Genomic DNA, 24225 nt, shown 5'->3' with positions numbered 1-24225 from the left:
AGACTGAATGAGAATCACCTTGCTTCTAAATTCTGGAAGAGCATGCTGTGCTAGAATGGAATGGATGTGAGTTTATTCACTGGTAGAGAGAAAAAAACCCTAACCAACCTGCAATTTTACTGTATAATACTGTTGATTTTCGGTGCAGTCATCTCATGTCCTTTCCTCTGCTGTGCCCTGGGTGCTGCTGCCACAGGAGATGGTGCAAGTGGCCCGTGGTGCTGCACAGATGTGTGTCCCTTCCAGACTTTGGCCTCAAACCTGCCTTTCTTTGTGCTGTAAACCAGCCCTCCTGGACTATCTTCTTCACTGCACAGCCTGTGCACTCCTTGCCTGGGTATCTCACTACTTGCCCTGAACTTTAGTTCGCTCAGGTACAGAGGTTCCTTGCCTTGCTTTTTCCACGTGTAATATAGTAAGATTTTACTCCTTATCCAGTGCTTTCTACTTAGAGTTCTCACAGCTAGGTATGCACCTTCTCATTTCTTACAGAGGAAAATAGATACTGGTGAATGTAACAGCTGGATAAAATCACATCCTGCTCTCCATCAGGGTGTGGAATAGTTAAATAGCTGTCCTGGCTTCAGGCCACTGCTCAAGTCATCTGCATTTTAACCATTCCTTCTGGCAGCTTGATTTGCTTATTTTTATATTTGTAGATCATGTTTCTGTGGTACGTGTTTTTCTTCAATATAGATTGTGTCATTAAATAAAGTTACTGAGAGACAACCAAATCCTGCTGTATGTCTGCAGGCATCTTGTACTGCATACCTGAGACCACACTCACCCATATCGCTTCTGGTTTTCCAGTCTCAAGTTCTTCCTGTGCTGCTACTGCCAAAGCACACAGTGCTGTCCATATGCGATGTACATAGATAGATACCTGCTAAACCCCTGTGACACTGTGAAGCTCCCTTCACCTGGGATATAAGGAAACAGACTCATCTCAGAAATCAAGAGGAACCTGCATGGTCAGTGATGTGATTCAGAAACCTAAGTGGGATCAGACTTGTGTCGTATGACACAATGAGAAGCTGATGATATCAAAGAATAAAGAACAATAATTATCTCGTGCTATTTTCTGTATTAATTTTATGATGTGAACTCATTGATCCCTTCAGTTGTGTCCACGGTTTGTTAACTGGTCAACTGCTAGAAGCCTTTCTCCAGATTTTCCTCAGTTCTTGGGTAGGTAATTTTCCCATCAAAGTTGATGCCATTTTGCCAGAGAAAAGGACCAGTAAAAAAAAGAGTGCATTTTAGAGTTTGTGCCACGTAGCAGTGTTAAGAGCCTCTAAGACTTCTCTGTAAGCCCCAGGCAGACAAAGCAGCAAAGCTACCCCACCAGCTCTGCCTGGCACTCATCCTCACACGCAAAGTTATCTTTGCTGTGGTTATGTGGATGCGCCTGTCCATGTCCCAGTAAATCAGCAATGTGCCGTGCTTTTCTGCTCCTCACTTGACAGCACGAAGCCCTCTATCTTGAGGTTGCCAGATTCCTAAAGTGGGTTGCAGCCAGGAGCCTCCCCGGCCCGCAGGGAAGCGTTTCCAGGAGGTTGTGTTCTGCCGCCTTCTCGTGGTCAGGGATCTGCTTGCAGCCTTCTCTCCAAGGCCGGCGCTGCCCGGCGTTGCCCTCTCGGTGCTGTCCCTGGAGGGCAGTAGTGCTGTTCTGGCTCTGGAAAGGTTGCCTAAAAGAGACTAAAACATTCATGAAGCAAGTCCAGAAGAGAACCGCGATGATACTCAGAGGGCTGGAGCACCCTTCCTGTGCAGACAGGCTGAGAGGGCTGCGGTTGTTCAGCCTGGAGAAGAGAATGCTCCAGGGAAACCTCATTGGCCCTCCAGTACTTAGAGGGAGCCTATAAAAAAGAGGGAGAGCAACTTTTTACTCGGGTAGATAGTGATAGGACAAGGGAGAACAATTTTGTACTGAAAGAGGAGAGACTTAGATTAGATCTTAGGATGAAATTCTTTAGTAAGGCACTGGAACAGGTTGCCCAGAAAAGTGGTGGGTGCTCCATCCCTGCGAGTGTTCAAGGCCAGGTTGGATGGGGCTCTGAGTCACCTGATCTAGTGGGTGGCATCCACGCCCATGCAGAGGGGGTTGGAACTAAATGATCTTTAAGGTCCTGCCCCAAACCATTGTAAGATTCTATGATAAGTTCTTAACAGAGGAACTGCGTAGTCAAGTTGATTTGAACTGTGATACTGGGACTTCTCTGACATAATACAGTTTCAGGTTTAGTTTTAAGGTTTGGTTGGCTGTCTCAGCCATCATTTCTGTTGTTCCTTGAACTCTAATGGCAGAATACTTGTTGGAAAAGTACGGAATATCAATTCAAGGGATTTGAGTTATTGCTCTGTTTCAACTGTAAAGTGCTGATGAAACTTTAGATGTAGCTTTTTTCCTACCATTTTCTGTATGGAGAATGGAGTGACAATAACAGCTCCCCATGTTTGGGGGTTGTTGATTGAAACAAGGTCCTCAGTGCAAAGAGTATGTGGTGTAAAAACGAGTAGTATATTTCCCAATAGGATAGGACTCAAGTTCTTTCAGAAAATGAATCCTATCTGAGGAGTGGTATTTTTTAAATGCTTGCACAAAATCAGGGTGACCTCATGACAAATATAGATCACTATTTTTAAGTTGTTTTTCAGTGAATTCTTACCACAAAGCAGAAGAAAACTAAGGAAAAATATTTACTTTACTTTCCCTGTAGGCATATATTAGAATATGTTTTCTAATATGTTTGGACCTAAGTGATTAAATAATAATTAATCAGTTGTTGATTTAACCTTTAAATTAAAAAAAATCTTTTGGGATAACTAGGAAGTAATAATAATTTCATTACTGTCTGGTATCCATCTAACTGTAGTGATGTACAGGTGAAAATTCTACCAGTTACCCTCCTGATAATTAATAACTCTTCTAATAGAAGAAAATTCACATGCTTTTTTTCTGCACTCCTCCAAGGGAGTAAGTATAGAAAAAACATTCATAAGAAATGAGTATTGTCTCCAGCCAGTGTAACTTTTTTCTGCAGAGGAGCAATATCTGAGGCACTTTAGATCACCAGAGAACAGCAATTATGTAAGACTTAATGATTTTCATGAGTAAAGACGGATTAAGAGGTGCCTCTGGTTTTGTCTCTCTTTTCAGAGGCCACTGTTCAGGACTCAGCAGATGGACAAATCCTCAGCTTAGGTCATTTGAGTGTAACTGGACAGTGAATTTAACACTGATCAAAGCTAATTCGAGGGGTGGCAGATTTGGGCTAAATGCGCTGTAGCTCAGCGTGTTGCAAAGTGTTGCTATAAAATCATCCGTGATGGATTTGCTGTGGAGGAAATAGCAGGAATGCAAGTGCTGCACTGCTCAGACAAACCACATCCTTCTGTGCCTGTGCCCTGTCCCAAACAGCTGCTTGCATGGCTGGCTTGCTTTGGGTGTGACAGCTCACTGACATCCAGGGCTTTGAGTCCCTGAAGAGTTGCTTAGCCTTCAATACACGTGTGGTTCCCACCTGTGTGGATGTGATGTCCCACCCTTAAGAGTAAGGAAGCACCTAAGATCCATAAATGCTCGTGGGCAAAAGGAATGACAGAAGTCAGAGGGTCTGCAAACAATCAGAAAGTTTTATTAGCGAGTTGCACACTTGGCATGGAAATTGGTGTGTTGGTCCCTGACCTACTGTGTAAGCCCATGGTTTGGGTTTGGGATAAAGGGGTGGGGTGAAAGGGAAGAGAGGAAGGGAGAGATTAATTAAAGAGGGAAAAAGAGATCACCAGTCCTGGTTCCAGCATTGATTCCTGTCTGTTATTAATTACTAATAATTACTGGGTATGTCAGTTTTTTCATAAGTAGCATATCCTGATAATTTTGGCTCATCCTATCATGTTATCTGGTTTTACCCTATCAACTGTGTACAGTTTTCTCCTTAAAAGCTCTTTAAATACATCACTTAACTATTCCTAACACCTCATCCTGCATTGTTACCAGTGAAGTCAGCAATTGCCTGCCTTCACTTCTTCATTAGTATGGAAGACTTAGCCCATTCCCTACTCTTTTCATACAGATCTTTCAAGTTTGTAAGGGTCAAGCCCTTAAAAAAATTCATTACTTAACATGCAGCAGTGACAAAGTTGATTTTTCCAAATAAATTACTTATAAATTAATATTGCTAATACTCAGTTAAAAAAGTTATCCCTGTTTCCCTTCTATTTCTTCATGTTGTCTCTAGATTTTTGAGTTTACAAGCCCTTTTGTGCTGATTTATACCTCTGAATAAGCTATATTTTTATATACAATAAATAGTTTCGATACGGCAGGAAAGACATGGAATTTTTAATAACGAATACTGTAGATACCACTAATTTCTACTAGTAAAGTTAATAATTTGTTTCTGCTTGCTCTTACATGAAGATCAAACCACTTAATACTAGGGTTTACAACTGATTCTCTGGAATTTTATATCAGTATTAACTGGGAACTCTATTTACTATGCAGATAAAAATAAGCAGTACAAATAGAGTTAAGGTTAAAGAAAATATTTGAATAGAAGATAGTAGATGTGAAAAGTACATGTCTGAAGGGCAAAGCATTGGAATGAGATCCTGGGTTGACACAGAACGTTGTAGCTTCATGGAAGTTAATAGACTCAGCCCATTTCACATGTAGAGCTCAGAAACAAAATAATGAAGTTAAGCCTCAGAGAAAAAGGGAGAATTGTGGGTGGGACTTCGAGAATGCAGTGAGGAACTCTGTAGGTTGCATGAAAAATACACAGCAGAGATGAAAACAGTGCTTCAGCCACTGGAATATTTTTTTTCTCTGTTTCTGTATGTCTGGTAGTTGGCTCACAAATGTTTTCTTACGCACGCAGGATCATGGACTAGCTAAGAAGGATGTTGAGTTTGTCCGCAGTTCTGTTTTAAAATGCACTTAAACGGTGCAGCCGCTGGATGTCTCTCTTGCTCCGCTTTCATGGGCAAGGACCGGCCTTTCAGGGCGACGAGCCTACATCTGGGAAAGATAAATGGGTCAGTGTGGGAAGCCGGCTGCTCCCTGCTGCCCAGCTGACCGGGGTGATGGGACACAACTCTCAACACAAGAGATTGTGAGCTATCAGCAAGATTAACAGATGAGAAATGCATTTTTCTTCCATTACGAGAGCACTTTTTACCCGCCCCGTTCTTCTCAGTTGTGCTCTGTACCACTGTACTAAAGCTGCTGCCAATAACTGAATATTATTTGAGAAAATAAGTTAAAATTGGTAATGCCTTTTGCAATAGTTACCATATGTAAGCAAGTACTCTGTTAGGCTGGATTGAAGAAATGCATCAGGTAAATGTTCTTTTTTCATGCCAGGGGTTTCTGGCCCAGATCTGTTAAGCTGGGAGCAACTTCATATAAACAAGAACTGGATTTCCCTTTTCTGGAAGAGTGTGCACTCTCTGCTTTCCCTGTTCTGAAACAGAATTGAGAGAGACATACACTCAGAACTTCCAATGAAATCCTGCTCTGGAAAAGAAGGCTTTAGGAGAGACTTTTGGTTCCCGGTGTGAGTCAGGGGTACAGGACCAGGTCTTTGTCCTGCTCAGCTGCTGCATTGCTTAAGCAGTGGAAATCTTTCTGTGTGCACATTATCAGCTCTTGTTTGATTGAGGCATCAAAAATACATGAATGCAGCAAAATGCTTCAGAAGTTCTTTGGAGGTTGAGAACCTCAAGGTGTCTGCTTGTGTAGAATCAAAGAGTTCTGTACTGCTCCACAGCACAGAGCTCTCAGAGATGTGGAATACAGAGAGTGATGCCTCAGGCAGTGCTTTCAGAAGGACCCATGAAGGTGAGTGCAGGGAATTTTGTGTTCCAGTGATCTAGCTAGGCTAAGGTGGGAATTTGGGGTTAGGTTGGAATATAATATCTCTACGTTTCAAGGTAATGTGATGACTAGATAATTTTCTCCATTCCTCAATTCTCCATACTGTTTTCAGAAAGTTTCATCTGTATATTGTGAAAGAGTATGTTTCCTTATATTCATCACTTATGTTTAGTTCTTTAAGTTAAAAAATTACTTAGATTACAAATTCTTAATGCTAAAAGTCTGATATATTTCAGAATTTTGCTGGATTTTTTTTCCTGTATATATTTTTTTCAGTATATATGAAAGGAGTTACATAACTTTTTACTTTAGTGGTTGGCCAATATTTGAGCTCCTCTAGTTTATTTGTGTCAGAAATGTTTATACAAAGTGATATATCTTTGTGTACATTCTTTGTAATCAAAGTAGGATTAAACTGAGGTCCTGTTTTCCTGAATGTAGCAGGAAAAAAGTCAATAGGAAACAGCTCCTTTGGCTGTAGCCCAAGCCTCCCTTTTCAACCAGGGCTGCACTCAGAAAACCCTCGCTCTCTTTTTTCTCTCTTTGTGGTAATTCAGGATCATTCTACAAAGTGCTTCAGTGGTTTGGGGTGTAATCTTACCTACATTTGTAACATTTCTGACTGGCCCACACAATTTTGCTAAAACTATATACACACACTTTTGTGTTTGCATCCACATGGCTCAGATGGTTTTTTTAATTTGCTTGTCTTATGGCTGGTGCTTGGGAGGCAAGTACCTATTTGTCTTCATCTTCTGTTGGCCACAGTTAAATTTCAAACCCATTTTCTTCTCTAGGACTACAAACCGGTTTCATTCCACTGCATTTTCTGTTGGGTTTCTCTGAGGCTGTTCAGGAAAACAGGCAGGGAAAGAAGTTTTGGTCTCTCTTATTTCCGCCAGTGGAATTTAAGGAATATCAAAAGTGTTGTTTAACAGTCTAAATTAAGCATTGAACAGGGGAGGTGCTCACTGCCATGTTCTTAAAGTCTGGGGCAGACAAATCTGCATTTTTCTCTATTGAATATTTAAAGGCCTTTAGTCCTTCTGGGTTTTAGCTTTTCCAGGCTCGTCTTGAGAGAGATGTTTGCCTGATCCTGACTACATATAAAAACAATAATCAGAAGTGGTTATTCAATGCAAGAGCCAGATTGCATGGTTGTTATCTTAGACTGGCAGTGATACCCCTGGAGAGCTATTTGATTATGTAAATTAGCATGAAATTAGAAAATTATGTTTACTTTGAATTTTTGGGGGGCTGTTGGTGTTTTTTCCCCAGCAAAATCAAGAATAAGCATCATCAAAACATATGGTTTGTTTCTATAGCTTTTAGCTAGATTTAGCAATTGCTTCAGGTTCATGAGTAGATATCTCATCTGTATGTTGCAGCAGTATCTGTCAAAACTCCCAGTAGTGTGGATGTCTTAATATTCTTCAAAAAGAGAAATGAAGGGAAAGGGATAACAATGTACACAGATGTATAGTGAAGTACAGACCTCTGAAGTTCCAAAGGTTTTTTTTAATCAAAAGTAAGTGTCCATTTAATTCTATAATTGTGGAAGAAGAGTGGATCTGTAATTATGTTCATAATCAGACAGGTACTTTGTTGGTGCTTATTCTAAATAATGTAAAATATGTAGGTTTTTGAGCAGTATAGAAAAGATGAAAGTTGATAATGTGGGAGGTTTCTGTGGTCTAGGGAATAGAGGGGGGACTGGGTTCTAAAATAGTGAAATTCAGCATAGCTCAGTTGGAGCTCTGTATTTCTATTGATGTATGCTAGTTGAAAATTGGTTTATGATTTCACGTTGCATAGAAACAAAGCAAGCAAACAAAAAAGTACTGTTATGAAAGCATCCATCTAGGAAAACATTTGGGGAAGAAAAATACACTGAAAACAACACTCTTTCTAAATTAAATTTACTATTACATATAATAAAGTTTCCTAGTAGGGAGTTCCTGGAAAATGTGGACTGAAATGTGAAGCAAACTGTCAATGCTCTTTTAGCTGCCTTGGAGGTATATTTCCAAGAACTAAATTTCTTAATTTTTTTTTCATTACTTCTAAAGAAGCTTTCTAGAGAAAAAAAAACATTGCTTCATAACCACCTGGAGGAGCATTTGCTATGATGGTTTCCAAAGGAGCAGCTTAAGAGTTTCATAAATATCAAAGTTAATAGGCTCCTAGAAACACGGAAAATTGCCTGTAGGTGATTTCTACTTATAGAGAAACAGCTGCTCTTGGAGCTGCAATCTTCTCTAAACTTTCTCTCCAGGCCTGTTGCCTATTACTGCATAGTTTGCTGTCCTGCTCCTGCTTCCTTTAGCTGTTTTGAATCAACAGTGGGCAGAGCAATACTTATAAAACATGATCTCACAAATTACAGAAAATAAACAATATTGAGTGTAGCTTGTGGCTATAGGCAGATCAGAAACAGTCTAATGGGAGCACACTGGTTTTTTGAAAATGCAACAGCTATGCCACATTGTATAAAGCCATAGTTATGGCTGGATTTGAAGAAGAGAAAATCTTTCAAAAAGTGGCTTCCAGAAGGAAGTCTGAGAAAAAATGTTTTTCTTGTATTGAGCTGCTATTTGGTATGCAGTAGGAGATGCTTCTCCTTTCTTTTTGCTGCCTTTTTTTTACTCCCCTATAATTATGATTATAATTTTAATGGTGTTAAGGCACTTGATAAACAGCTTTTACTAAAAATATAAAATCATTCTTTTCTGCATAAACAAGATAATATGTATATGCCTCATAACAGTCATACTTGGAATAAGAGCTCTTTCCTCTCCTCGAAGGTGCAGGAAAACCTTATCATTATTAGCCAGCTCACAGAATCATGCTTAGGGAAAGGATGTGCAGTATGAAGAGATGTGCTAGAAAATTGGGTCTTGCTGTTGGGATTTCAGGCTTTGAGTCCTGGTGGGCTTTCTGCTGCCAGAGCCTTAAAGCAGCCTAAAGGCAGTAGAGTTGATTTTACAGAAGGCAGCAGGAGGCTGAAACAAGGGTGAGCAGTGCTGGTTTGTAGCATGGGAAGAGTCTGGTGAAAGCTGCCCTCCCCATCAAGACTGAGCTGGTTCCACCCAGGAAGGGCAGGTGAATTGTGATTTAATTCACAATATTGCGTCCGCACTTGGGATGCCCATTAGATACAAATGAAGAGGCCCTTGCTCTGTTCTTCTCTATTGTTCCATGTTTTGGTAATGTCATTTTATGTGTAGACAGCTGTTCATCATGTTAGATATTTGTATTTCACATTCCTCACGTTTCTTACATTCTTTGTTGGTGGGGAAGAAACATTCATAAAGTTGTGGCAAGTTTCAGAAGTCTGTTATCTGAAGTTTTACGTAGCAGCTTTTATACAAACCTTTATTTTTGAAAGCTACCTCTGGAAGTACATCACTGCTATTAACATCCCTGGGGGACTGGTTCCCTCTAGAAAATAACTGTATGCCTCCTTAGCAAAGATGATGATGCAGTCTTGATTGAAGAGTGAGCTATTAATTCCCTCAACCGTTGCTTTTTGACAAATCCATCCCTGATTCTCTGTTGCAGGGTGTAGAGTAAAATAAGGAAAAAACATTTCTCCTCCTTCAGGCAGCAAGTAAGCCTCTCCCTCCTTCTGTCTGTTCAGCTGCAGTTGAACAAAAACCATCTCAGGAACTTAAAGGAGAAATACAAGCCAGTACAGATTTCTTCTAATCACTATGTACAATATAAAATAATATCTAATTGCCAGCAGTTCACTCTGAAGCGTGGGTTTCTTCTTTCCCCACCTCACTAGTCTGAAATACCAAGGCAGGAACCAGCCACACACTGAGGCTGGCTCTGCACTTCTCTTATCTGCTGTGGCTGTCAACATCAAAATTTCTGTTATCTCTCTCTTGTAATTATGGGGGTCCTTCTTTCCTCTTCCTCTCTTTTTATCACTGATTCTTCCCTCCTCCTCATGTCACTATTTTGTTTTCTTGATTCTCCAACAGCTTTTCAGTTTGCCCCACACTGGCAGAATGGAGTCCTACTGTATATTTTGTTCTGCCTGATTGGGGAAACTGAAACTTAGCATCCCTTGGACTTCTCCAAGTTGCTGTGTGTAATTGAATTTTCTAGAGTGTTAATCATAATTGGATTATTCTGACATTCTTGATGCAAAAAGATGTACATTAAAGTAATAATGTAATTACAGAATTTGCTTTGCAATGCAAAGCATGAATATGTTTCTTCTTAGTGACACTGAAATTATTTACTACTCCCAATATTGATATATTGTTTTGACAGATATGCAGTGGGCTATGAGTAATTTTAAGGTGGCACAGTTTATTCCATGCAGCTTAAAAGCAAGGATTTCCCCCGTCCCCTTTTGCCCCATCACGTTTTATTATTAATGGACACATTTGAATTGTCAGCTTTCTCAAAACCTTGGTGTATTTGCTGGAATGATCAGATTAATTGTTTAACCATGTCATTGCTAACTAGGAGTACTGAACACCCTCTTGCTCTTGCTTTATCTTTTCCCTAGTAGCTCTTCTGGGGTTTATTTATCCTGTTAGTTTAAATATAAGAAATGCATGCCAAAATAGCCAGTAATGTGGAAATGTAGGCTTCCAGGAGCTGTGTGGGCTAGGAGTAAACTTTTGACTTTGTCTGGAGGCAGGATGCTAAGGCAGCTCAGCTGGCAGGTTAATGGTGATTGTCATGAATATTAAATGGCAGAACCAAAACAAAACTCCCAGAGAGACACTTATGCACAAATCTTACATAGCAACAAAACCAGCTCAGACAGCTGGCTCTCTGTAGGCTTTCTTGAAAGAAAACAGTGCTCAGGCATATTAGGATGATTTTCATAAACCGGAAAGCCAATTTGTGATGCACTGTTTGAAAGTTAGAGGCCTTCACGATTTATAGCTTGAGGCAAAAATCTGTTTTCTGAAGTGGATGAATAACAGGTAAATTATATCTGTGCTGTTCTCCCTTGGAATAAGTGCTTCAGAATATTTTTGAGTTTTGTGGTGTCTGAAAATGTGAAAACAAATGTGTACAAGCCTTACTGTTAAAAGTTCATACCAACTCTCTGGTGTGCAGGTATAGTCCCACTTTTCCCTCTGAAGTTCCTATAATCACCTTTTGTTTTGATTTGGTTTTTTGTTTAGGTTTGGGTTTTTTTCTCTAAAAAAACCCCACATTGCAGGGTACAGAATAATTAACTACATTTGGGCTTGCTTCTGTTTTGTGATTTGTCCCAGACAGGGTAAGAACTTGCTATTCACAGAATTCCTCCTCTGGCTCCTGTGGTGTAAAGCTACCTCCTGCTACATGGAAAAAATTGCAAAAGAATTAAAATTCAAGAAGCCTGGATTTATTTGAAGTAACACCAACATAGATCTGGGATGATTCCATTAACAGCACTGCAGTCATGCTGTTTCTAAAAGGATATCTAAAGGTGAGACATTCTCTAGGGCTTCGAGACTAATCTTTGTTAAATTTTTAAGTTGGGATCAGATTCTTGCACATACCTTCCTTGACTTTTATGGTTATTTAAATTTATTCTGACTCAATGTGACGTTCAGTGATTTCCATACTCCAAAAGGAATGAGCTGAAATAACAGAGCAGGTTTCCTCAGAGAACTGCATGTAGGCATGATCCATTTTGTGGTGTTATTCTGAGTATAAAAAGATAAAGTAAATCTAAACTATTTTTAGGTGCAATGAGTGGGTCTAAATGAGTTGATGGAAAAAGATATAAATGAAAGGACAGTCCAGTTGGAGGAAGTTATGGAGAGTAATGCTTTTATATAAACATTCTACAGAATTCATTTGGCTTTCCAAACTCTGCCTATAAATCAAGAAGTGCTTTCCAGTAGCTCATGGAGACCTCTCAAGTCACACGGTGCTAGCTGTCTACTTCTAGTTCAATTCCATTGAAAACAGAATATATATATATACATATATTTAAAGTAGAATTTTAAAAGTATTTATGTAAATAATTGATGCAGGTATTCCAGTGGTTATTATGTGACTACCAACAGTGTGCACAATGAAAAATACAAGTTCCCAGCTGTGAAGAAAACACATTCAGTGAGATAATTTTTCAGCTAGTACCAGGAACACCCCTGATTTATTTCTGTTGTTCTTAAATCAAACAGCCTAGTGGAGGAGTTTTTTTAAGGGTAACATAAACCAGATATATTTCAAAGACTTAGACTAGTTTATATTTGTGTTTTCACAGTACCATGAGGAATTTACACACACTCCCTCTGCAATAAAATGAGCTACAGTATTGTAGAATAATAGTTCGTAACTATTTTCCTATGTATTAAAGCTTCCCATAAATACCTATCACTTGGATCAACATGGATAAACCATACTCACTTCAGCTGAAAGATGAAGCACCACAAAATGATACCTCCTTGGAGTGAGGAAAGTAAAGTTAAGAGTTCCATAAAGTAGCATTCTTGATACTATAGCCATCTTGGGATCCCACCAGCCCAAACGTCCAGTCAACATTACCTTCCTCAAAAGGCTGAAAGTCACAACAGGGATAAAAGTCACAAGGAATTCAAGGAAAACACCACCTTATTTAACAGCTAGGAAACCTATCATTAAGGATGGTAAAATTGTAGTGAAGCTGAGAACTGCACCTTAATTTCTGTGTCCCAGGTCACCTCTTCATCGGCTAAACTCCAGCCTTCTTTCTTCAGCTGGAATGGGCATCATTTAAAGGGAAAATGGGAAAAATTGAGAAGCTATGGACTGAATAGCAGCAATGTGATTTTCCATGAATCCAGGCACCTGCAAGGTATCAAAGCCAAAGGCATCATATGTTTGGAAAACGAGACTGAGGTTGTCAAGCAAGGAGCCAGCAGGATGAGCTGTTTAACTCATGCTGATTTCCCCGGAACTGTATCCAAGGAGGATGTCCCACTTCTCTGTTCTCAAGTTCAACCTTATCTCTGAGTGCATCAGCAACTTTCACCTCTTCTGAAACAGTACTCTCCTGTGATTTATTTATAATCTCCTGCTTCTTCTTGTAAGTAGTTTCACTCCCCTTCCTTCCCTCTGCCTCACATCATTACATTCCACTGCTACGCTGCTGCTTCACATAGAAACCTTTCAGCAGTCTATTTTCTTCCAGCTGCAAGACATGCTAAACTCAAAGGAGACCACTCAGAGGAATGGGAAGGAATTTAGGGACAATATTAATATTTAATGTGTAGAATCACAGAGGCTCAGCACATAGACATCCCTGCTAAGCTCATGTTCTTAAAATCCTTTCAAGTTCACTAAAATGGATAGGTTGGTCTTTTACACATATTAATACTAGGAGTTGTTCAGATATCCCTACAAGCTCATTTTTGCCTATCATTTTTGTTGTGTCAGGGTGTTATTTGTGACCTGTTCAGTTTATGAAATACATAGAATACAATATTTTAAAAGACTGTAAGAATTGACTTTGTCTAAATGCTAGATCTCTCTGTTGAGTGCCTCAGGTGCACACGTACATTTGTCTTTGTGTTAACATGAAAATACTTCACAAATGCCTTGAAAGTCCTACTGCCCTATTCTTAAAAAGTATTGCGTAACTATTTTAAAGTGCAGAGCATGGTTAAACAATAAATAAGAAAAATCCATGAAATCCATGAAGCATTTCCAAGACATGTTACCTAAGAATGTAATCTCAATTTCAACATGCAATCCCTCTGATTGCCACTTTTGCCTTAAGTATACTTAGGTGTGCTGCACAGTCCAGCAGTTCACACTTTGCTTTTTTGTGGAACAATATTTATTCTTAATAGTAAAGTTTGTAGGAGTTTTGCTCAAATATAAAAATTAATAAAGGTATGAATGAAATGAATAATATTGAGTTCACCTGGACTTTTATCTGTGATCATTACCAAAACAGCTCTGCAGTGTAAAATAAAGGCTATGTAGCCACAGCCCCCAACGAGGCAAATAACCTTCCTAGGATACTCTTGATCTGCCACTGCTATTTTGAACCAGTTACCAGTTTAATCTATAAAGTTACCCTCCAGGCAGTGAATTGCTTGGTAACTAAGTTCTGTGTATCCAATACAAATGATTTTAGAATCCCTGCAAAGCAGCACAGAACAAGGCAGGAGGAAGTTTTCAGTCATCACCTAATTCTGTCTGCCCAAACTGGTTGAAACAAGTGCTACCTTTAAGGAATTCTTTTTTCATTTGAAGATTTTGTTGTCTACAAAACAAGGGTGAAAGGCTCTAAGTTTCAGCTCTACTTTCAGACATTCCTACTAGCTTAGGCCTGGTTTGAGTCAGTTCATGTGTTTGACTCTTTGTACTCCGCTATCTGTGTTGTCGTAATCTTTAAAGCCCCATGAGATATGCCAAGAAGTGGATTAAAATTTTCACAATGCAAGGGTTAGACTCAAGTCTTTTTCAAGGCTTTATCTACTGCCTTTGCACAGTATGAAAAAACTTTCAGCAAAATCTGGAAGGTAAAATATAGACACGGGGACGATGATTTCTTTTCCTTTTTCAGAGAGGTTTCTTTAAGTAGAGGGAAAATTAGGTCATATTTTGATTTTTCTTGACTGGCTTATCTCCAAGATGGCCTGCACCCAGTTTCTTCTAAACTTTTCACTTCTCAGAAGGATAATATGTCAGAATGATGAAGAGTCATGTCAAGAATTACTGCAGAACATGGCAATCTGAACATTCATCAACAGTACAGAATTTCTGATGGCAACGGCTACAAATAACTTACAGGAAACAGTAATAGAAATTGTTTATTCAAGAGTACTTCCTGTGGCTCTGCAGTTCATCCAGGTGCACAGGCTCTATTTTTCACAGAACATTAATCTCTGGTTCTCTTAGTTTGGATTTCTCATCAACAGATTACCCAAGCCAAGATCTAAGTGTACGTTTTGTAAACAACTAAACCAGGACTCACACTTTCTACTGAACAGAAAGAAAAAAGCTAAACCAGAAGGTGTTATGTAAAGACCAACAGATGGGTAAGGGTACAAGTTTCCATTGTTATCATTGATCAGATTTGACAGAAGCTAAAATAGGAAGCACTGTTATCAGACCTGCTCTGCCAGATCTACCTTGCCAGCGTAAATCGTCCCAGTAGCACACTAAGATAAATTCTCATTTCCCACGTATTCTGTTTTTTGGGTTAGGGGTTTTTTTGGACATGCCAAGGTCAAAATCATGCCTATCCTATTAGAGTACTTCTAGCAGTGATGCCCACCTATCATACACTTAGTTCTTTGATACTCTGACTGAATAGAGGGGGGAAAAGTCACCTTTTGATGTAGCACTGATTTTTCTATGAAAGCAGGCAGATAACGTTGTACATTATAATTGTCTGAACTGGCATTCACAGAGCTCTGAGTGAAGTGCTACAAATCTAAAAGTTTTTTGATTTTTTGTTTGTTTCAAAGCATTCACAGACAAGGACTAGTTTGAAAACTGCCATTCTGTATACCATGTAAATAGCTTTCAGGTTATAGGTTCATGTGCATTTATATGAATATTACTTATGGGGCAGAGATTTGTCATATAAATTGCATGGTTTGTGTATTTTTCCTGTATTGTCAGGAAAACATTAGGCAAAGGCATAAATGGATGATGGGTAACAAAGTGCATGATTGTCATCACTTACGTCAGTTCTGGGATTTCAAGATATCCAGTGTTCATCTGAAAATATGCAAATACTAATCATTGCTGCTTAGCACATCTTCCTGATGTGCAACTGAATCCTTCTGAATGGCAGCTTTTTCACTCACAGAAGTAGTCAGATGTTTTTTCACTTTTTTTCCTTTCACTTCAACCAGAGCAGCTGAAAAATTAGCATTGGGTTTCCTATGTGAATCTTTCCACATCTCTCCCATTTTCTCTTCAGCAAATGCAAATTACATTGAGCCCATTTCAGATAAATATATTCATCTATAAGAGACAGAATACATATGTGAAAGTCATCTAAACCATTTTTTCTTGTTCTACAGGTTCTTGGGAGTCTTATAAGTGAAAACTACAGCAATTAATACCTTTCCAAACTAGCATTTGTTGAATATATTGCCTGATAGTGGTTTTGAAACAACAATCAAAGGAGGTGATTTACAAACTGTGTTGAGGCTTCTCCCATTCCAAAGCACCATCCTTAAACAGATAAGCATCCTCTTTAAATTTTTACTGAAACATGAAATTCTGGCAGGTCTGACAAGTGCAGTCTGAAATGTGATCCCACATTGATTCCTACACTGATGTTGTGATGAATGCACAGGCATTCATACAGGTCTGTACCATCAAACCACAAAGTTAGTAGCCTAGGCTGCAGTTTTCAAAAGATCATAAGGCCTTTTCTGCAGAAGAAAACTTATACAAAAACTGATTTGTTTCAGTCAAAGAAAGACTCATATTTTGGCAAAGGGCTACAAAAAAGTGGTGTCCATATCCACATTATGTGGAAAAATCTCAGCTGCTCAATCAGCAGGATTCAGAGTCCCTGCATTCTGGTAGGTGGTCTTGTTTAGATTAGGATGCAGTAACTAATAACACATTCTTAGTAGGATTTCTCTTCACTGCAGTCTCTACAGCTGCAAAAAATAAAGATAATACTTTGATTTGCATTTCATAACCCCTTTATTGAATTTTTGTAGAATTTATCCTGTCACAAATGTGTTAGGATCAAAGTGAGGGACTATTGAAAAGAGTGCCAGGTGGGAAAACCAACGCAGATTATGCATCCTCTAGGTGAATGAACCCATCTGATAATTAACATCCTGAAGAGTAAACTATTACTAAATACTAAAGTAAGGCAATTCTTGGTGCAGCAATTCATTAAAACCTCACATCACTGTTAAGTTAGCAAGTTGCATGCTGGAAGCAGCACAGCAAAAATAATGACATTTGCAATGTTATCTGGAAGCAGCAAGGAAATTGAGAAGAAATTCTACACTCTCCAAAGGAGGTGTAGAGTAGGAGGGCTACAATAGGGCTTTGCACAGCTTGCTTGTTTTGAGTGCAATTTATAGATCATGAGGGCACCTGTTTCACTGGAATAATACAGAGGTCAGGGAAATGCAGCTGCCTGAACAAAGCAGCCAGAGCAGACAGTTGGCTTTTAAGCAAAATAAATTTCAGGCCACTGGCAAGTAAAACAACCTTAGACATAAAATAGTGTCGTTAAATTAACACTAAAAGAAATACTGTGGTACTCTGAATGCATTTAAAGCATTCAAGTCCACTTAAAGCCTTATTGTTATAACACTTCTATTGAGTGGGAAACCCAAGTAAATAGTCTAGGAAGTGATTAAACGTGAAACCTTCAGTTTCCAAATGGAAATAAAACCAAAAAGGAAATGTTTTGCATTCTAAAATGCACTTAGTTGTGATAACCTTGTCTTTAATAACAGAAAGGAAAGACTAAAGCATCTCCCTGACAGACACAGGTGAGAGCAGGTTGGATTTGCAAGGATCTTGCATTACAAGAGGGGGTTTAATATCACCATTTCCTGTTGCAACAGGAGCATTTCCTTACTGAAAAGAGCCTGAAATTTAGTACAAGTAGAAGCTGAGCTACCTGCTTTGACATCAGCAAAGGTGACTTCATAGGGAGAACAGGAAAAGCAGGGAGAGAACAGGAACACTAAGCCGCTCAGCAGTGATGAGCTGCAATCGAGCTATAAGGGGTTTCTTTTGAAATGCAGCTGGATATCGTGATCCCAGATGAAGCAAAGACTATTACAGTAATCACAGCAGCACAACGACTGAAGCTGCCCCATCAGGAAGCATGCAAGGAAAGGAGAAGAAGGGCAAAATCAACAGTAGGCACTGAAAAATTATTTCTGAAATGCTGGCAAACAATCAAACCACCATTACCACCAAACCCACATGAATTTCCAAAAAGAAAACACGTATTATCACGGAGCAAATTCCCAGCTGCTGTTGGTCTCTAATCAAAAGGTCAGCAGTAATAATAATAAATAATAACACAAAATAATTATCTGAAGCAACAGTCATTTCTTAGATGCTGATTTATTTTTTCCACCCAGAGCACCATCCAACAGCAGGGGGGGCCCATGGAGTTCCTCCTGCAAATGAAGTGGTCTAATGGTAAGACACAAAACAAATCTAGTATAAAACCTGTAACATTGTGAAAGAATGGGCAGATACATAGAAACAGCTTTTCTAGTTATTCAGCTGACAGGCAGCTGTCCCTGCAAACTAGAAGGTGGAGAATCATCTAATAAAATCTTCCATTCATAGAAAATTACCAAAATGCTTAAGAAATAGAACAACACCACAGAATCATATTTTTATTGTATCTGTATTATTAATACAGAATTGGGAATAGCTGCTTAGTTTTTCCCATATCAATCAAAATGGTGACAGTGACAGATAAATCCACATATGGCACAACTCACATTCTACTTAAGTTAGTGGAAGTCAGTGGTTAGCAGAATTTATACAGCTCAGGCCTTTAGAGTTCTCTTGTTGCTGAAATGCTGCAAATCCCCCATAAAGGGGATCTGCTTTCACCCTGCAGGATCTGCAGTTTTATATCAGATTAAGAGGAAGAGGAACATGGCACTGCATGCTTCATTAAAACAGCAGTGATGAAGCCAGAGTAAGAACAAAGAAAAACTAAGAGACATAAAAAATGACAGCTGAAATTGTTAATATAAAAATGCTAACAACATCCACAGGACACTAAACTGCTATAATAAACTTGTGCTGTAGGAGTATGTGGCAAACAGTGGGCTATGATTTCCTCTTTTAGTCAGAGAAAGATTGGAGGAAGGTAGAAGGAAATCATCATAATATAATATAGACATCTTTGATAATTATTATTAAAAATTAAAGTGTCATTCATCCAAACCTAACATAATAGTCTTATTTTAAATGTCACAGTATTTCTCATGTGGAAAAAAAGATTTCTTTTTCTCGGTTTACAGCTGTAGGCTTTGCAGAAATACTCCACAGTAACTGCATTTGAGGAGACTGAGTGGCTTTATATTCAGTATTCTCAAACCTATCATATATTAAACCCCACAATGCTTTTTAAAATGTAAGCCCCTATTGCACCTGTCTGTACTTGTGATACCTAAATTCACATGAAGCACAGAGAATTGATGTTAGCTTGTCCAAATAATTCATTTACACTTTTCCAAGGAGTGGGAAACAGCTTGTGATTTACAAAAAGACCAGTCCTATTTCAATTAGTAAAAACTTCCTTCTCTCTTCTAAGGAATGTAATTTTACATTATACACTTTTTTAAGAGAGAAATCCAGGCAGGAAGAACTTGCAGGTTAAATAATTCCCGTAATTCCCAGCAAACAGCCCAGGTGTATGACACTACTACAGCTCTGTTTGTTTCCTCTATGCTATGTGTGTACACACACCCATTTTCTGAGCAGAAAACTGAGTCATGATAGCTAATTGTAGTAATGAACTCCACAACAGAGGGAATTTATTTAATATTCTGCTGTGCTTCTCCCCAGGCGTTCTCTAGGTACAAAAATGTTCCTCAAAACTCATCTTTAATGCTGAAATGTGGCTGATCTTCAGGTTTAAAGTCCAGATTGGGGCTGCCATCCTCATTCAGAATGCGCCGAGAAGTATAGCCAACAATTGGATATTTGGCTTTATAAACATTATTGAAGATGTCATCCAGGGACTTCAGTTCCTCCTCTGTGAGTCCTGTCTAAAGGAAATAGGAAATTGAAAGTCCTGTCTCAAAGAAATAAAAATAGAGATATTTACATGGGGGTTTTTTTAATGACTACTGTAAACCTTAGGGTCAGCTTTTGGGCTTACACTGCAGAGCATGATAAACAAAATTGATAGCATAGCCTGTAATTTTATTCTTTTCATTCAAATTCAGCCTTGACAAAACTTTAATGTGTGACAAAACAACCAACAGCCCACCACCAGAGCTAGCATCCACTGCCATGTCAGGATACACCAAACCAGTTGACAAAGAAAGGATTTACTGTCTTTGTGAGCATCTTTTTAAAGAGGAGGTGATTTCCCTTTTACATGCTTACAGAATTTGTATTGATTCCACAAATGCAAAACTTTCCTCTTGAAGGCTGTTAGCACCTTTCATGAGCAGTATTTTATGTATCTAAAGAGTACTAATGGATTTTGATTTCAAATACGTGAATAGACTTATATAAATACAAGCAATTTAAAATCATCACTCATCATCTTGCATAATAATAAAAACTTGCAAAATGGAATGAAACTGATGGCTCATTTTCTTACTGTGTCATGTGTAAGATCTGCTGGATCCAGAGACATCTTTGCAACTCCTCTTGTTGAGTCTTTTCCAACCAAAGCATTGTATGGGGCTCCTTTTCCATAAAATTCTGTCAGATTAAAAAAAAAAAAAAAAAAAAAAAATCCAGTGATGATCTGACAATGTCCCGGGTATGTTCAGCCCCTACCCTTCATCAGCCTGTTACATGTCAGTGAACTGAAAGCAGCAACTCAAGTCTAAGATTCTTCTTTCCAGAACTGACTTTGGATTTCCTACTTTTTGGAGTTATGCAGCTGTTGAACTTCCTACACTGCATTCTTAAAATTTACCTATTATTTAGGGAGCTGTGCTTTACATTCTCATGAGATGTTTGTAGACTTCAGAATTTGCAAGCCTTGTCTAATTTAGGATTTGAAGATCAGCCAACCCAACGTGTATGCCCAGACAAGGTTAGCACAAACACAGCAACAAGCCATTAGCTTACTTACGATGAGGCAAGTGTCTAAGACCCTCATGGTCCCTTCAAACTTTTTATAGCAAATCTGGATTAAGTTGCAGGAGTTCAAATGAAAACATTTGTAGTTCTTAGGGAAGGCAAAAACAGCAAGGGGAGTGAACACGGGCACAAAAGGAACAGATGCAGCTGCAGCAGTGTTGATCCTGTACAGAGCCATTTGGGTACATCCATGTTAGCTTTGATCTGCTCAGTTCATGTACCCAGGGCAATAAAATGTGGTAGCAGCAGCTTCCATGTGGCCTGACCCCAAATCTGGCAAGGACTCAGGGGTCTGGGCAGGTTTCTTCTGTGTTTCCCATGTTTCTGTCAGCAGTGCCCAAGCTACCTGCAGAGTGCTGGCTTGTCTGTCAACATGTCATAGACAAAACCTTGGTGGGGGTTCTTTAAAAGAGGAAAAAGTGTATTCCTTTTGTTGCAATTGAACTGCAGGCTTCCAGTACACTGGGAATATTTAAAAACAAATGACTGAATAATAATATGAAAGCAAAGTAGACAACAGAGGAGAAGCACACTAACCTTTTCCAGAGGTGACATCAAACACTACTCCCTTCACTGCCAGGTAGATGGGCTGTCCTTCCTGGAGAGAAAGCCATCAATTCATCCTCAGCACTCAAGCACAGGCAAAAAGCAGCTAGTTTTAGCTGTGAAATCCACAAGCTCGCAGGACACAAATTCTCTGTTGTATGTTTACTCTCATTATACCACCACACACATTCCCTCTCTCGACATTTCTTGCTTGTGCTTTAAACTGTCCCTAACATTCTTTGAGGATTCATCCATAAGCAATGAGAGAATCTTTTTAATCTAAAGAGCACAACCATAGAAGACATGTCCCTTTTCAAGTCACCTCTTGTCTGCGCACTAGTCTGCTTGAAAATTGTCAACTGCATCTTTCTATCCCTAATGCAGATGGATATTGCCCAAAATAAAAGGGTGTGTGGCCAACAGCATTATTTGATTAAGAAACAAAGATAAATACATAAACACACGTAAATCTGATCAGCTGACATCTGCTTTACTTAATAAGCCAGTGCTTCTGCTTTGTGTTTTATACATAAGATGTAATTTTAGTCAGACATTGGTTAGTCTCTTTAGACTATCTAGAGAAGACCCCGAAAAAGTCAGCCAGCAAGTGTTTCAAAAGAGAAACAGATATGTATCAATACAGGACTTTATCATTTTGAATCTGAAGTTCTGCTGAGACTTGAGTCACAGGAAGCTGAACACTGAGTTATAATTGTCTTGTTATTTTGATAATCGTGGGGGTTTTTTTAAAAAAAGGGTCTAAGTACATGGTTTAATGAATTACAGAGAGGAAATTAACTTTGGCTCCAGCTCACGGTAATCTGAAATTCCCTGGCAGGAGCACCTTGCCAAACAAGCAGCGAGCAAAACGGGCACATGGCACCCATTTGTCTAATCGTGTGTGTGCAGCATCAAACGCGGCAGCTGCCAGCCGGACCCAGGAGCACACGGGCGCCTCCAAACTTCTCACGCTGCCCAAAAAGCAAGTGATGCCCAGAACGACATGGCGGGAGGGATCGAGGAGCAGCACAGCAGCAGAGCACGAGAAACCCGAGCCTCACGGCGGTTCCAGGGCACCGAGCGCTGGGGAAGGAGGCAGCGCTGGGGCTGTGGGGGCCGCCCCGCCGGGCCCGGCCCGGCCTCGGCGCGGAGCAGCGGCCCGGCCCTACCTGGTGCCCGTCGTATCTGGCCAGCTCGGGCTCGGTGAAGAGCCGGACGGGGGCCTCGGCCGGCCGCCTGAAGCGCAGCTCCGGCTCGGCGGCGGCGGCCGGCAGCCGCAGGAGCAGCAGGAAGGGCAGGAAGGGCAGGAAGGGCAGCGGGAGCGGGCCCCGGGCCGCAGCGCCCGCCATGCCGCGGAGCGCGCACCGCCCCCGGCGGCGGCCCGGGAAGGGAGCGGGGTGGGGCTGGAGCTAAAGGAACGCTGTGGAGAGCGCGGTGCTGCTCGCAGGAACAGCCGCGACCGCCTGCGCAGCGCTGAGGGCGTGGGGGCGTTTAGCCGGGGGAAAAGGAGGCTCCGGGGGGAGCTTATCGCGCTCCACGGCTGCCTGGAGGGAGGCTGGAGGGAAGTGGGGTCGGTCTCTTCTCACGGGTAACAATCGATGGGACAAGAGGAAACAGCCCCAAGTTGTGCCGGGGAGGTTTAGATTGGATATTATGGAAAACTTCTTCACAGAAAGGGTTGTCAAGCCCTGGAACAGGCTGCCCCGGGCAGCGGTGGAGTCACCATCGCTGGAGATATTTAGAAGAAAAATGGATGTGGCACCTAAGGACTTGGTTTAGTGATGGACTTGGCGGCACCATAACAGATATCTAATAATAAAAGATTTCTCAATTTTCCTCCTTCTTCCCCTCTTGAGGTTTCTCTGCTAGCTGTTTTCAATGTTTATTCACAAAATCAGCGCACACCGTGCGGGTTTCATGTTAATGACTTAAAAAACCCAGACATTTTTAGCCTAACAATGGAGAGAATAATTAGGAAATTTTCAGAGGACATGTTTTCCCCATGCTATAAATACAGCACGGGGGAACATTCGGGACTGGCAGAAGAATAAACTTGATGTTTATCATTCTATATAGAATCAAGAAAATTAGAAACCTTTTATGGTTCAGATCTATATATCACATCCCTTGCTGCAGTGGTGACAAGTGAGGATCTGAAGGATTTAAAGCCTGGATGTTTGATTCTGTGGCCTCCAGTCCTTCTGACTACTGTGGTGTAATTCAAATGTATAATAGGATTGTTATTGTCGAGGACTTCAAACCTTGGTTATTAACTTACTAGGTGTGGGCCTTAGTCAGAGGGAAATTATCTACTCAGCAGGGACTCCCTTACAGTGTTTCATCTCAATGCAAAAAAAAGTTGCACATGCTTTTTCTTGATGATGAAACATTAACTATTACTTCCATGCTGGGGAAGGAAAAAAAAAATAGCTGTGTAGGTATTGTGGCCGCGTGGCTCGTGAATCAGCTCTTTCGTGGTTTTGACTTTTTATTTTCCTGCAGTGCCCCATTGCTGCGGGCACAGCATGGATGGGTCATCCCAGGGGTCCTACAGGAGTTCTGTCTGATGGTGTCGGTGTTCTGCTAACAGCCTTGAGCAAAAGAAAATAATAATAAAAATGAAAAAAAAAAAAATCAAAAGGATAATGCTGTGCAGCTTGGGGGGAGCTGGCAGAATTATCATAAACTGCTTTTCCAGTCTGGCTCATGCTCGTGTTAGCAGAGTTGTGAAGCGCGCGGTGTAGAAAAGACTCCTCTCCGCGCCAGGACACAGCACACCTCTTGGGGGGGAGAAATGTTCCTACAACCCTCCCAAAAAGCCCCTTACACGTGTGCCGAGCAGCCGGCGTTGTGCTGCGGGACCGCAGCGCTGCGCCCGGACTACGCCTCCCGGCAGCCCCGGCAAGGGGCGGGCACCGCCCGGGGGACGGGAAGCGGCCGGGGCGGGCGGCTCGGGGGTCCCGGCGGCGCCTGCGTGGCCCTGCCCGGGCGGGGCGGCTCGGTCCGGCCCGGCTCGGCTCGGATCGGTCCGGCTCGGCTCGGCTCGGCTC

The 24225-nt window shown here is 40.6% G+C and overlaps 1 protein-coding gene across 1 annotated transcript; it reads right to left on the bottom strand.

Moving 5' to 3' along the window:
* Positions 1-17886: 17886 nt before the first annotated feature.
* Positions 17887-22551, bottom strand: NENF (neudesin neurotrophic factor). Its single transcript, XM_048297740.1, has 4 exons — positions 22345-22551; positions 21167-21227; positions 20139-20242; positions 17887-19575 (listed from the first exon to the last, which is right to left on the bottom strand). The coding sequence occupies exons 1-4, from the start codon at positions 22522-22524 to the stop codon at positions 19399-19401; spliced, it is 522 nt and encodes a 173-aa protein (XP_048153697.1). The 5' UTR covers positions 22525-22551; the 3' UTR covers positions 17887-19398.
* Between the last annotated feature and the right edge of the window lie 1674 nt (positions 22552-24225).

Source organism: Corvus hawaiiensis, chromosome 3, assembly GCF_020740725.1.
Source record: "Corvus hawaiiensis isolate bCorHaw1 chromosome 3, bCorHaw1.pri.cur, whole genome shotgun sequence".
Classification (NCBI taxonomy): Eukaryota; Metazoa; Chordata; class Aves; order Passeriformes; family Corvidae; genus Corvus; species Corvus hawaiiensis.
The sequence above is the reverse complement of the archived record's forward strand: the minus strand, read 5'-3'. Positions and strand labels throughout refer to the sequence as shown.

Excerpts from the sequence above, each read along its gene's own strand:
- NENF (XM_048297740.1), bottom strand. The coding sequence starts at position 22,524 with ATGGCGGGCGCTGCGGCCCGGGGCCCGCTCCCGCTGCCCTTCCTGCCC. Across the intron at positions 20,243-21,166 it reads TGATGTCACCTCTGGAAAAG|AATTTTATGGAAAAGGAGCC; the intron begins GTTAGTGTGCTT and ends TTAATCTGACAG. Across the intron at positions 19,576-20,138 it reads CAGATCTTACACATGACACA|ACAGGACTCACAGAGGAGGA; the intron begins GTAAGAAAATGA and ends TATTTCCTTTAG.